We start from the raw sequence: 15485 nt of genomic DNA, 5'->3' as shown, positions 1-15485 counted from the left end.
GGAAGAAATGGCAAACAGAGAAGCTGATGACCATGGTGGAATGAAGAGCCAGCATATAGACCAGCTCTTTGTAATTTCTCTCTGGACAAGGAGTGGACTTATGATTGCCCACAAGTGCTCCAGACAGCTCCTTCTCACAAGGAGACCACAAGACAGTGGTCTCCAGTGGGGTTAGACAAGCCATCTTGGTCAAACTGTGGTTGGTGCCTTTAAGGACACTGGGTTTGCATACTTCCTTTCTAATCACTTTTGGAAATTGCTTGTTAATCACTTTTTAGCTATTAGGAACCTTTGAATCAACAAGTCTGAAAACACCAGGTGAGTTTCCTTCAATCCTTAGTGAAAGAAGTTTTAAATACAAGTTTAAGTATTTTTTTTTTAGTAAATAGCAAAAGGGTGATTAGAACTTTGATTTTGGAAAGTTACAAATGGACTAAGGGTCCAGAGTGATTTGAAATAAGATTTTGGAATTAATTATAAGAATCCTTCCTGTAGGAAAATGCTTTTGTTTTGAATTTTTTTTTTTTTAAGTGACAGGATGAGATGTTGACGGTTGGACACTAGAGGGAACCAGAAGGAACTAAAGATTACAATTAAAGGAGAAGAACACTTGTAAGTCAAAATTGCAATTACATTTGACTTACTAATAAAGAATGAAGCAAAACATTTTAACACTTGACATATTGAAGGATATTTTTGAACAATGGACCCAGAAGTTAATTTTAAGAGTGCCTGCCTCTACAGATAGACTGTGTTTAAAAAATGTTATGGAAAAGGGTCAACTTTTACCTGACAAGATTGAGACTGAAAGTAGATTTAAAAATGGCAGGCTACAAGAATGATATGGAAAAAAATGCTACACTGAACATACAAAAGAAACCAGTTGATGTCTTAATAATTAAAAGGGATATACAAATAACAAACCAAGGAAGTGACCTAGATAATTTTCCTATATTGGATTTACAAAAGAGGCTTGTTAAAGCTTTGAAGATCCAATATAGATCTTCACTGTTAAAAGTAAAAGAAAGGAATATAAAGTTGACTTATTTGATTAAGGTTAAAATGGATACATTGTTATCTCTGGTAACCCTTAATAGATTTTTGCTGATCAGGACTGAAATGACAAGGCTTTAAGGATTTGTTTATAGATAAGACATGGGATATGGGAAGAAGAGATCATATTTTGTATTTTAAGGGAAGGTGATAAGTTAGTAAAATTGTTTATGCTTGTGAGAAAGGGGAAGTTGTTTTTTTATATATTTCTTTTCTTTTTCTTTACTATATTCACTTTTTCTTTTCTATTTTTCTTTCTATTTTTTTCTTTTCTATATGTTCTTTTTTCTTTTTATTCTTTTATGTTTTTAGCTTATATTTGTTTTTATCTTTGTGATTGTAATTTTTTATAAAATTACTATTTAAAAAAGAAAAGAAAAGAGCAGCCAAATGCTTGGCCCCAGAATATTTTGATGATGCCATCTTCCTTGGCTAGATAAGGCTTTAAATTCTGAAGATTATGTTTGAATCCTCACAAACCTCACATGGGTGGACTGTGAATGCTAAAGCCCCTTTGAATGGTTCTATAGTCCAAGGCTTTTACATGGTCAGTGCTGCAAAATCCAACTGTGCTGCTCTAATCCATACTTTAGCAAGTAATTTCTCATTGTTAGATTCTTCTTCATGCAAGAAACCTCTCAAATATTGCATGTTCTTTTTTTCTCTATGGACCGCAATGGCATTAGCCTTACTTTCCTTAACTTCTACAAACATTTCATTCCATCTTACTGGCATATTTAACACGTCATTTAAAAAAAATATTGTGGAAATGTTTGTTCTGAAGGCAGAACAGATGCCATTTTGAGAAAGTATTTCTAGCATGCTTTGCAAAAAAAAATTCTCCACTATCTATGGTACAATAAAGTTAAGATTAATGTAGATTTTAAAAAAACATTACAAGTGCCATATTGAAAATATGGAATAGATACAGACCCAGGCTATGCCTGAAAATGCCTTTGTGGATCTCAGCATAAGAAGCACTTTATAGAAAAGAAACAGGACATAAAGAAAAATGGTTAACAGAGTTGTTAGAACAAGAACATGGAGAATATAAGATGAAGTCTAAAGAGCAACTGACTGCAGAGAGATTTAGTTTCTAATGATTTTCAAATGTACAGTTGAGAGAAAGATTTAAAGTAGACAAAAGGACATTTGGAATTGAACAACATAAGACAGAATTTGAAAATGAATTACGTGTAAATGATGAACATGTAATTGCTAAAATGTATAAGCTTTTACTGAAATTTGAAATGGAAGAAGAACAAGGTAAAGAGTATATGATAAAATGGGCTAAGAACTTTGGTTATTATATAAAGATGGATCAATAGGAAAATATGTGGTTGGAAAGGTAGAATTCACATTATGTTACAATTTAAAAGAGAATTTTTATAAAATGATGTACTGTTGGCATATGACACCAGAAAAAAATTTCTAGAGTATATAAAGGTTCTTCAAATATATGTTGGAAATATTTGATTCTGATTCTGATTCTGAAATGTGGAATCCTTAATAAAAAATTATATGCAAAAAAAAAAAAAAAAAAGAAAGAAAGAAAAAGAAAAAAGAAAAAAGAAAAAAGAAATGTGGAAAATATGAAGGGTCATTTTATCATGCTTGGTGGACTTGTAGAAAAGTCAGAAAATTCTGGGTTCAAATACATACAGTGATGCAAAGAATGCTAAAGATTAATATTCAACTGAAACCAGACCTTTTTTTTGCTGGGACTAATGGATAAACAACTAGAAGAGGCTTATGGGATATTGTTTCTGTACATGATAACTGCAGCAAGACTATTATATGCACAAAGATGGAAAGACTGAAATACCCACAATGGAGGAATGGTTGGTGCAGATGACAGAATTTGCAGAAATGGCAAAGTTGACTTGATTGATTAGGGAAAAAACAAACTATATTTGTCAGTATCTAGAAACCCTTTAGGTGCTTTTTGCTGAAAATGGAAAAAAAATGAACTTGTGATTTATGGGTTTGTCTTTTTTATTTCTTACTCCTTACTTTTCCCTTTCTTTTCTTTTTCTTCTTTAAACTTGTATTGTTTTCACTCCGTAAATTTTTTTCAATAAAAATTAAGAAAAAAAGAAAAAAAGAAAGTTATCCACTCTCATCATCCCTAGTTATTAGACCCACCTACATCCACTGGAGATGCAGAAGTTGCACAATTGGTTTGTACTGATGGATTTCATTTGGAACCATATGCTATAATGAAAGCAAATGTCACTTTTTGTGAGATGGGCAGCTATATAAATGTGATAGATAAATGAATGAATGAATGAACGAACAAACGAATGAATGAATGAATGAATGAGACTGCCCCTTCAGCATAGGGGTGAAATCACCAAAGCTGAACTAGAAAGGGGAAAGGTACATTTTGTAGTTTGCTATCATCATCATCGTCGTCGTCGTCGTCGTCTCAGTGAAGTTTCTGGATTTAAACTGTGCATCTTTCTGGTAGAATAAATATTCAAAAACACTTAATATTGAGGGGATTGCCACATGCTGAAAAGGAATTTCATGTACACCTCTGTATCTCACATATTCATATTTACATATCCAGATGGAAAATTATATTTCCTTAAAACTGGGAAATCCATCTTTGATGATTAGAAGAAGCCAAATTATCTACTATTTATTTCAAAAGAGACCATGGAGGGACAATAAAATAAAATAAAAAGAGACAATAAAAAAGCTAAGAAGGAAACAAAAAGATCAGAACATATCCTCTCCAGCAGCCAGCACCCAGGTAAGCACCCAGATTGTTTGTCTGGTTAACTCCAGACAAACATTAAAGCAGAAAAAAATACCATAATCAAGGAACTACCAAGGAGAAATTCTACATTTCCTTCTTGAATTTTAGAAATCATTTTCTTCTCTCTCTCTTTCTTTAATTTGTATGCTAACCATCTTCCTGGTTTATTAGCAAATTCAAAATGCCTCTGTTTAGCATATCTTAATTTCATTTCAATTTCTTTCACAGTCAACATTGAAACTCGTTGGTGTAAAAACTTAAGTTGACAGACAGTATTAGTATCAGACGGTTTTTTCTGCAGCTCCTTCTCCTTCAATTTAGTCTGATCTAAGACCATTTGTAATTTTTGTTGAGACTTTTTCTTAAGAATGCAATTATAATAAATGAAATTTCCCCTCATAACTGCTTTACTGGTGTCCCACACTGTTTTTAAATCTACATCTTTATCTAAATAAATCTCAAAAAAGTCCTTTAATTTCCTTTTACAGTCCTCCGGAACATTTTATTTTTGCAAAATAGATTTGTTCAATCTCCACCTAAAGGACCTAGTAAATTTTCTAATTATCATGCTTACGGGATTATGATCAGAAAAAGTCTTTGGTAAAATATCCACTGTAGAAATTTTATTTGCCAAGTCCATTGGAACCCATATCAATTCTTGGAAAAATTTATGTTTCTCTGAATAAAAAGTAAAATCTTTTGCCAGTCCATTTTTATATTTCCATGAATCCACCAATGCCAAATTATCCATTAAATCAAAAAAAGATTTTGGTAATTTTCCTTGCTTGCTTTTAATTTGCTTTTTACATGTTCTATCAATCAATGGTGAAGCAACTCCATTCCAATCTCCCATCAAACACTAACTCTTGTATGAGAAAGCTGACAATTCATTCAAAAGCTGCATAAAAAGTTTGCTCTTGTCATCATTCATATTCCCATGACAATTATTTTAAGTCCATATATCTCCACTTCAACAACTACATATCTACCATGATCATCTGTTAACAACAGATGTGGTTTTAGGTGATTTTTGACATATAGAACAGGTCCGTTTAATTGCTTCAAATTAGCTGAAACAAATTCTTGTCACAAATTCTTATTTATCAAATATCTTCTGCATAAAGATGGGTTTGAAGTGTCTTACATGGAGTATAAATGGGGCAAATGCTCTAGAGAAAAGAAAAAAGTTTTTCACTATCTAAATAAATTGAAATATGATGTAATTTGTCTACAAGAAACACATATAAAGAATAAAGATATGAAGATTCCATTGTCCTGACTACTTTTGCCTGGATTTGGAAGCTAATCAGGGTTGGGCCATGTTAGTTGTTAGATGGGAGAGCACCAGGAATCATAGGGCTGTAGGGTAGACTGGGAAATAAAATTAATCCTGGAGGTAGCCAATCTCAATCCTTTGGGTAAAGCTCCAGGAAGACATCCATTTAGTCACCAGGAGTTCAGCTTGAGTCAAACGCAATGGTGCCATTATTGGAAAACCAAGTAACTTTAGAGCCAATGAAAAGAATAGTTTGGTCTCATTGTCAGGAGAATGACTGGTTAAATAATATTACAGTAGTAATTACATTTCAATTTTAATCACTAGTTTCTACTGTCTGAAGGCTGACTTGTATATTTGTCAGGAAATTTGATGAAAAAAAGGCTTATGGCACTTTCATCAAATCAAAAGTCAAAGGAAATCACAGTCATTAAATACACACTTCAGGCCCTTTTCTCAGGAGAGAAGTGAGAATCTCAAAGTAGCTACTCAGACATAAAATCTGTCTTTTTTAAATGGCATTCATTCATAGCACATTAAACACTGAAAGCAGCTGAAAGCTGAGACAAACCAAACATGTATGCAAACAGAATGAAAACTAACAGCTAAAAAATTGGAATCTGTTTGGAGTACATATTCTAGTACTGTGGCAACAGTCTATATATACAGTAAGGATAGTCAAAAATGATTTCTTGCAGTTTAATGTTGTGGAGACAGGATATTTTTCTGTATAGGAACGTCTTACTCTGGATGGGAATTGTCAGAAATAGGATGGGAGTGATACCAGTGATGCTCCTTGTGTTCCTGTTCTATATCATAGGCAAGACAGATGCCATTAATTGTTCGATACCTGATGACCCACTTCCTATACCCCATCAATTTGCTCAGCCAGGAGATGTTATCATTGGGGCAATTGCCACTCAAGCCTTCTTGTTTCACAACAGCCCTTCCTTCACAGAAGAGCCTTCTCGGATGGTGATCAATGAAGTAGTGTAAGAAATTCTATTTTTTTCTCTCTTTAGACCCCTGAATGCAAAACAATTGGGGGAAAATAGTTAAGCAATAGGATAAGTCTAAAAATTTTCATAACCCCAGTGTCATTGGGAATTTTCTGTTAATTAGTTTGCTCTCCCTTTTAAGTAGGGCTACTGAGTAGAAAACTCCATGTGGCTTCCCACACTGCACTAAATCCATATATGATTCCTCTGATTTTCACTTCAATGTTTTCTGAAAGCAGTCTTTGTGATTCATACACCATTTGTAATAGTTTAGGACCATTTGTCAATCTACCAATTATAGGACTCTGAGAAGATCATAGCTAAAGCATACAACATCTTAACACAATGTGGGAAGTAAATTACTATCATATTATATTAGGCAAGGAAAGATGATTCTAAAATAAGGCTACATATTAGATAAGAAGAGTAACCTTTGGAAACAGAATCAAAGCACACTGCCTGCTTCTTTGAGGGTAATGTAATATTGTTTAAATTAATTAATTGATATGTCAGTCTTGGACTGTAATCTGTTTCTTTCCAAAGATAAGTTATTCAAGAGATTAAAAAAAGCCACCTTTCCTTCTCTTTGGACTGGTCCGCATTATTTTGTCACCTCAAGGCAGGAACAAGCTTTGCTTTCTCCCAGTCCCTTCAAACACCCATCTGAACTGGCATTCAGCTTTTTCTCGAACACTAGCAAGGGGACAAGAGGTAGCAACCCTTTTGAAGACCATAGGCTATTTGGAGGGTGGAGGACATTGCATATTTTGGGGTCTCCTTCACACCTTCTGGCTTTCAGCAGCTTCAGCTGGAGGTTCTAGTCTCTCAGGGAATGGTAAGGCTGGTTCCTTGGTCTCCTTTCAACTTCATGGCCTTCTGCTTTATATCTTAGACTACTCTAGATGTAAAAAAGGATAGGAGTATAAAAAAGCACTTTTTATCTTATTTAATTAAGTTGGTAGTTTTTATTGTAGTTCTGTACTAAAGGACTATCAGCAAATCCTTGCTTTGGTGTTTGCTGCCAAAGAGATCAACAAGGATCCCAAACTCTTACCAAACATCACGTTGGGTTTCCACATTTTGAACAACTACTTCATGGCAAGGATAACCTATAAGGCGACCTTGAGCCTACTTTCTACACACCAGAGGTTTGTTCCCAACTTTACCTGTGATTCAAAGAGAAAGCTTATTGCTGCCATTGGAGGACGTTTGACAGAAGCCTCATCCATCATGGCCACTGTTCTTGCCAACTACAAGATTCCACAGGTAGGCCCTTGAGATGGATCCCTAGAAATCCAAATTTTCTTTAAATCCTTCCATTCTTAAAGGACTTTTAAGCCAGTTTTCAGAGTTAAAACTTTGACATGGGACAATCTAGGACTAAAGATTACAGTGCATTCAATAAATATAAATATGAATAAACTAAAGGGATAATTACATATTTAAAAAGAGAGGACTCTTTTAGTCCAAAAGTATTGAAGATTATCAAACATCTGTTATCACTGAGTTCAAAACAGGTTGGGTTATTATAGAAAATGCTCTATTTCTTCCACCTGCTGCTTGACTCCCTTCAGGTGGTCAAAGAAGAAGACCCATTTGCAGATCACAAATGCCTGGCTTTGGATCTAGTGTAATGTTCCAAGTGTTTTCCCAGTCAGTTAAAATGAACACATAGAAACCAGTTAAACATAGAAAGATGCAGTCAACCTTGGTAACTGATATAATGTTGCAGGGAAGTGCGGTCATTGAATATTTTCCAGCAACACCTGAATGCCCATATTCTCACTTACTTATGAGGAAGAGGGATACCATTTAGTATTCTCTCTTAATGGTTCTAAATATTTGCTATATTTCCTTTCAGCTTGCTTATGGAACATTTTCCCCAGTACATGGTGGCAAAAATGTATTTCCATTTTTGTACCAGATGGTTCCAAATGAAGTCCATCAATATACTGGAGTTATCCAATTACTTCAGCATTTTGGATGGACATGGATTGGGCTCTTGGCTGTGGATGATGACTATGGAGACGTGTTTTTACAGAAAATTGTACCATTGCTTTCCCAAAACAACGTTTGTTATGCTTTCATACTTAGAACACCAAAGAGGACTTATATGGATGAATATATCCACTTCCTTTTAGAGGAAAGGGCAACTTTTCATGGACAACTTTTCATGGATCAAAAAGTCCGTGTATGCTTTGTATACGGAGCACCTCCATCCACGCAAAATTTGAGAGTGATCATCTTTATAGCAAGTTTTACTTCATTACCCACTCTGGGTAAAGTGTGGATTGTTACATCCCATTGGAATTTTGACTCATTGTCCGTTCAGAGGCTTTGGGATATACAGAGTTTACACGGTGCCCTTTCATTCGCAGTTCGCTCAAAAGAACCACCTGGATTCCAAGAATTTGTTCATACTGTAAGGCCATCCTGGGCAAAAGAAGACAATTTCATTGAGAATTTCTGGGAGCAGGCCTTTGACTGCCCATTACACATTTCTGGTGTAAATGAAGATAACCAATTATTGTGCACTGGGGATGAGAAGTTAGAGAGTCTGCCTAGTACATTTTTTGAAATGAACATGAGTGGTCATAGCTGCAACATCTACAATGCAATCTATATCATGGCACATTCCTTGCATGTCTTACTCAAGTCCAGATCCAGAGGTAGAAGATTAATGGATGCAGAGAGATTGGGAATTCATTATTTAAAGCCATGGCAGGTACCTTATTCTATTTCTATTACATAAAACCTGTGCATTCAGTTGGGAGTGAATGTGTCTCTGACTCCCAAGAATGCTGCTAGGAATGATGCTACATAACACTGTAATAAAATTAGCAGTAACTTTGCTTAACCAATTGAAAGAAAAAAAATCAAAGAATATAACAAGTATTTTAATTGTGGTGAACTTTTTTTGTGGTGTAGGAGGAAGTGGTCCTCTATTTTAGAGAATTGACTGGGTCCACAATCTTAATCCAAAGTCAGCCATTGTTGATTTTGTTAAGAGCTGTAGTTTTGATATTCATTTGTTTTGGCTTCCAAAAGTCCTAAAGAATAAAGCTGATGATGCAGTTATGTTCTGAAAATGGAAGGGAGTAATATATAAGGCCTTATTTAGGTGCTATTTTGGGGGTCCAGAAAGCAGAAAAAGAAAAACCTTGTCTTCTATGGTTCTAGATGTGTTAGCCACTGTAGATGCCTCTTCCATGCCAATCAATATTGGTCACTTTGTCCTGAAATTTCAGCAACACTATCTGAGTGTCCATTGTAGGGTACATTAAGATTCTATGCAGCCCTTAAGCTGCAGGTCTCATAATTAGACCAATCTTTGTGAGTCAATTTCCCTCATGCCCCTGAAAATTCTTGGAACAGATATTTGTCACAACACTTAGTATAACTGGTATATGATCTACTCAACATGGCTTGTAGAGATTGACCTTGAAGCAGAGAAGCTGGGAGGTTAATCCTTTGGCTGGTACATATGATGTTCATGCAACTGTCTTCACTAAGTCAAAAGAGACCTCGTGATTTGCTTGTAGATATAGCCTGCACTGCCTTCCTTAAGTATCCCAGTTGTTTCTAATCTCTTCTTTTAAGCTTTTCCAGCTTTCCAAGTGACAGATGAGTAGCAGCTGAGGGTGGAGTCTTTCTCCATTTACAAAAGGAAGAATAGGTTGGGTTTTGCACATCTTAATGAAGGACAAGGAGTGGTTGCAAAGGAGAAGCATTAAGATCAACACGACTGTTCATTTTCACTCATAAACTGATAAGGCCCTTCTTTGTAAAAGAGCTTTGAGGCGGTCCTTGTTCAAAACCTGAATTACATCTCCTTCTTGAAGATAATACCTGCATTCAGTATTTTGAGAAAAGGGACTAACATGTTAAAGAGTGGTAGAGTGAAACCTATATTCTAAATCTATAGCAATAATGCTCATTTATGAATCCAATCTGTATGAGCTGAGAGAGATATATGATTTTGAACTATGTATTATCTATGATACCCTATTTTTGTATTTTTCAATGTAGGATAGTCCACTTTAAAATAGTTTTACGCAGTTGTTGTGACTTCAAAGCCTTGCTGTTATTTTTTCATTTTTTAAAAAATATAGTTTCACTCTTTCTTGAAAAGCATCGTATTTAACAACAGTATGGGAGACCCTATTAGTTTTGATGAAAACGGAGAATTATTGACCGGTTTTGATGTTGTTAACTGGATCACTTTCCCCAATAATTCCTTTGCTCGAGTCAAGGTTGGAACCTTGGAACCTCAGGCTCCACCAGGCAGAGAATTAACTCTTAATGACAATCAAATTGTATGGCATAGAAGCTTTAACCAGGTGAGAAGAAGCTTCAAATTCTTAACTAAAGCCGAAGGCAAAGCATCCTTTAGAGCAATTTTGAAATACATGGCAATAATGGAAGAATGTGGTACTTTGGCATTTCTGGAGTCTTTCAGGTGATGAGGTATTATATTCTCTATATAAGCAATTGAGTATTAAAAAGAACCTGTCCTTGGCAGGTTTAACGCTTCCAATTGTACCTGGGACATATGGATTGCCAACGTAGCTAGTGCCACATTCATGCTATGAATTGAAACATTTGGCCCCACCAGAAGAACCTGGAGGGCAAAGTTTGAATCTTCTTTAAACCCATCTTTGGAAACAACATAACACAAAGAACGCATTAGGAGTAATTCAAATACATGTCAGAACCTGTAAAAGCATTACTTCCATTCTTAATTGCACAGATAATGTGCATTTCAAGAGTGTCCATCTTGAGCTGCATGGGAAACCCATCTAGGATTAGTTATTTAACATTAGTCAACCTATCCCTGAGTAATGTTATACATCCCTGATATGAGGGTATGTTATGAAGACGTGATACCTGTCACTCCATTGATTGCCAGGGTTGATTTGGCTGAACTGACTGGCTAGGCAGGTGTCCCCTTCCTCTCCCACCACTCCATGTGGATCCCTCCTGAAGCTGCATGCTCAGAGGGAGAGGACGAACATCCCAGACATAAGGAGTGTTCTGATTTTTGGTGAGGGGTATACCATATTCCTTGTCCTGCTAGAGCCTCCAAACAAGCCTATCTTAATTCCCTCCCATTAATTTCATTTTCCTCATTTACATCTTCTGCTTCCTCAACCCAGTTTGGGTTCCTTGTTTGGGAAAGCTCAATTGATGCAGGTGTTTTATTGCCTGTTTCTCTAGTACATGTTTCTGTCTAGGTGCTGCCTCTCTCCGTGTGCAATGACCACTGCTGTCCAGGCTACAGCAGAAAGAAGAAGGAGGGGGAGAAGTTTTGCTGCTATGATTGTGCACCATGTCCAGAAGGGCAGATCTCTGACAAAATAGGTAGGAGAAAGAAATGTGAGTACTTTCGCTAACTGACTAGCAATAATCCACCCCAGTGCCCTTATTTATTTAAGTGCAACATGAACAACAGCAACTACTGTATCATCTATCTATCTATCTATCTATCTATCTATCTATCTATCTATCTATCTATCTATTCATCCATCCATCCATCCGTCCGTCCATCCATCCATCCATCCATCCATCCATCCATCCATCCATCCATCCATCCACTTTTTATACATGTATATATGTAAATAAAGTGATAAAGAAGAGTTGTTTATGATGACCCTGTTGTATTGCAATCACCCCTATATAAATGGATTTTAACAGAATTCATAGATAGGTCTAGGTTTTCAATGCAATGATCCATTTGGGCCATACATTTATCCTTCCAATGTCCAAGGAGTAGTATCTAGGCAAAAAGTAAAGGATATGTCATCTATTTCTATTGTTCAGCTATCAGATCCCATGCAATAGATATTTAGTTCCAACAACAAGAGGGCTTAATCTTTCTTTTTCAATACAAATGCATTTTGATCCATTAATTTTTTTAATACTGTTGTTAAGATTGTTTTCTATTGTTTAGACAAAATAGGATTCTCCAATTATTCGTCCAATCTATTTTTTTAAGTTTGCATATCAAATTGATCTATCGATATAATATTTATTTGTAAAAAATTCCATGTCTCTGAATAAGTAAATGCTGCTAGTACAAACTGAGATGGTACATAAAGAATCTTTTAATAAACGCCTCATTTTTGAAATGTACAAACAGGACAGAAAACACTAATATCAATTACATTGTTGTTCTGATTTAATATTATGTTGGTCCTAGGGATACACCTACATTTTGCCCAGAGTTTGGTGATACGATGAGAAAAGTATTATTTTGGATGGTAATTCTTTGAGAAAAAGTAAAAGAAATGTCTTGAGCTAATTAGAGATTATCCTTTGCTTCTTATTTTCAGTCAATACCCTCTGTTTTCCTTCCCCCCAAGGTCTATAAATACATTTCTACCAGAATGTATAAGACCTTGTATGCAAGAAATTGGATTCATTATTGTTGATTCTCCCTCAAAAAGAACAGAAAACAAAAGAAAACAAAAATGTAGTTTTTAATGGAATATACAATTACTATTTTTCAAAGGCATAGATTGACTTTATAATTGTACTACATTCCTATGAGCTTCACAAAATTCTCACTGATTTTGGAGGCAGAGAAAATGTAAACAAATCTCTTCAAAAGACCTTATATATATATCCATAACATTGGAAACCTATCACACTAATGAATATCTCAGCTTTGAATTTAAAGGATGAGATTGCCACATCTATTTTCTTTAAAAAAGGAGAATTCCTATTCTATCTTCACTAAACAGATAACAATGGTTGTTCTAGAGATTGCTACAAATTTTGATATATTTAAAAAGACCTTTTTTCTCTTTCCAGATATGGATGCCTGTATGAAATGTCCAGAAGATCAGTATTCCAACAAGATCCACAATCAATGTATTCCCAAAGTATTGATCTATCTCTCTTATGAAGAGCCTTTAGGAATCCTCTTTATAATCTTGGCTATTGTTTTCTCTGTGATTACAACCTTTGTGCTTGGAATCTTTTGGATGCATCGAGAGACTCCAATTGTCAAAGCCAACAACCGGAGTCTCACTTGTATCCTCCTTCTCTCCCTTCTCCTCTGCTTCCTCTGCTCCTTCCTCTTCATTGGAAGGCCTGAAAAGATGACCTGCCTTCTCCGGCAAATGACTTTTGGTATTGTCTTCTCAGTGGCCCTTTCGTCTGTATTGGCAAAAACTATGACTGTGATTCTGGCCTTCATGGCAACCAAACCAGGCTCTGGAATGAGGAAATGGGTAGGGAAAGGACTGGCCAATTCTATTGTCCTTTCAGGTTCCTTCATCCAGGTGGGAATTTGCATAGTGTGGCTGAGTACCTCTCCTCCTTTCCCAGATACAGACCTGCACTCACTGGAGGGGGAAATGATAATGGAATGCAACGAGGGCTCAGTGATCATGCTTTACTGTGTCCTGGGTTACATGGGTTTCCTGGCTAGTCTCAGCTTTAATATAGCTTTCCAAGCCAGGAAGCTGCCCAACAGTTTCAATGAGGCCAAGTTTATCACCTTCAGCATGTTGGTCTTTTGTAGCGTTTGGCTATCCTTTGTTCCAACCTACCTGAGCACTAAAGGAAAATCCATGGTAGCTGTGGAGATCTTCTCTATCTTATCCTCCAGCGCTGGCTTACTGGCATGTATCTTTTGCCCCAAATGCTATATCATTTTATTGAGGCCTGAGATGAACAAGAAGGAACATTTAATAAGGAAAGAAAAGTAACACTCTTTTTGTGTTTTGCTATGATACACAATTCATTTATCATCTTTATATCATTCTACTTCCTAAAGGTTCTTACAGTTAGTACTATATGATCATATTTCATTGCATTTCAGTCTTCCTTTAAGGAATCTGGGAAAAACTCTGGGACCTTGACTGAACTCCATGTTTCCACCAATACAGAAAAAATGCCTGGGACAATTAAGGAAAAAAAATCATTTGAAAGGGACATTCTCAACATCAAAGGATGTAATCAGCCACCCAATATACCTTCAATTATTATGTGAATGTCAGTATGAATTAAAATAATCACTTGTATCCCTATGAACCCGGTTAGATTTTGTAATTTTTTAGTAATTTTTTACTAATTAAAGTAAAATATTTATTTGAGAGTTCATTTCCGTTTTTATTTTGCTGTGGTTTTATTTTGTTGGGTGATTCATTACTGGTGCCATAAACCAAATAAATGTCCCTGGTAAGGTTTTAGATAGATGAGAGAATTACTTTCCTCTTACCAGGGTAATTGGAATTAGAACAATAAGTGGGGATTCAGTAAAGGCTTTGGCATAAGATGTAAAAATATGAGTAAGTTTGAAAATAAATGATCTTTGAGAGAACAGGGTTTCTATAGTGGAAGTACAGATATTCTTAGAAACTTGGGATTTAATCATTGAAGCCATTCAAATGTAGCACTTGATATTATGGACTAGATCAGTGATTCTCCAAGTAAAGTCTTAGGACCCTGGGGATTCCTAGGACCCTTACAGGGGTCCTTGTTTACATAAATATTACATATTTACAGCAACCAGAATTACCTTTTGTGAGTTGGGCAGCTATACAATTTGATTAATAAATAAATATTTATTTTTTCATATTGTCTTTCCTAATATATTCCAGCCAAAAAAAGTCAGCTTTTCAAGTACAACAATGGAATCTTAGATGAAAGATTATTTCTTCTTTGTAGGAGTAGCTGTGTAGGAATGGAAGCACCAATTACACGCTAGAATTGATTGCATTTGTTTCAAGCAATGTGTACCTGAAAACTGGTTTCCCAAAAACATAGTTTAAACAAACTGCTCATCATCATACCCTGTTGAAAGGTCTACTGGGATTTTTAAAATTTTTTTTTTTAAAGGGGAGTATAATAAGCAAACTAGATCAAGGGTCCTTAACCTTTCATTTTCTAAGATTATCTCTCTGGACCGAGAGGCACTGTTATAAATATGGTTTATATTGAAGACTTGTGTTTTGCTATGTAGCACATTCGTTTCTCATTCATTTTTTTTTTTAAGTTGAACAATAGAGCAAGCAGATTCATATGTCACAATGAAGTACGGACAGCTACATTTCACCCCTCTGGGTCTTTTAGTCTAGAACTAGGAATTAGATTATGAAAAGTGAAAAACGCAGCTTCTGGTGGGGAAAAATGGCAGACTGACAGTCTCCAAAGTGCGGAGAGCCATTGCAGCTGAGAACCCTGGCCGGTAGATCAGTTCTGTCATGTGCAATCTTCCTGGATCAAAGGAAGATTGAGAGATAAAGGACACGTGCTCCAGTTGGTGGTTCCTTCTGAGTTAACTGCAGATACGGAAAAGCCTTTGGAGCCGGCTTGGGGGTTGAACTGCCGGGACATCGGGAATTCAATCTGCACTCCTAAATGCAGTGGGGTCAAATGGATATTT

General features: G+C 35.7%; 1 protein-coding gene across 1 annotated transcript; it reads left to right on the top strand.

Annotated features, from left to right (window-relative positions):
- The first annotated feature begins 5882 nt into the window (after positions 1-5882).
- Positions 5883-13806, top strand: LOC103052244 (vomeronasal type-2 receptor 26-like). Its single transcript, XM_015890527.2, has 6 exons — positions 5883-6085; positions 7066-7357; positions 7953-8816; positions 10204-10431; positions 11326-11452; positions 12905-13806. Exons 1-6 carry the CDS (start codon positions 5883-5885, stop codon positions 13804-13806), a joined length of 2616 nt encoding a protein of 871 aa, XP_015746013.2.
- Positions 13807-15485: the final 1679 nt, after the last annotated feature.

The sequence above is a fragment of the Python bivittatus genome, unplaced genomic scaffold, assembly GCF_059951505.1.
Source record: "Python bivittatus isolate LINGU-HERP-01145 unplaced genomic scaffold, Pbiv_v1 ctg000440_np1212, whole genome shotgun sequence".
In the NCBI taxonomy this organism is placed as follows: domain Eukaryota; kingdom Metazoa; phylum Chordata; class Lepidosauria; order Squamata; family Pythonidae; genus Python; species Python bivittatus.
This window is presented reverse-complemented; position numbering and strand designations above follow the sequence as displayed.

Excerpts from the sequence above, each read along its gene's own strand:
- LOC103052244 (XM_015890527.2), top strand. The coding sequence starts at position 5,883 with ATGCTCCTTGTGTTCCTGTTCTATATCATAGGCAAGACAGATGCCATT. Across the intron at positions 8,817-10,203 it reads ATTATTTAAAGCCATGGCAG|TTTCACTCTTTCTTGAAAAG; the intron begins GTACCTTATTCT and ends TAAAAAATATAG. Across the intron at positions 10,432-11,325 it reads GGCATAGAAGCTTTAACCAG|GTGCTGCCTCTCTCCGTGTG; the intron begins GTGAGAAGAAGC and ends GTTTCTGTCTAG.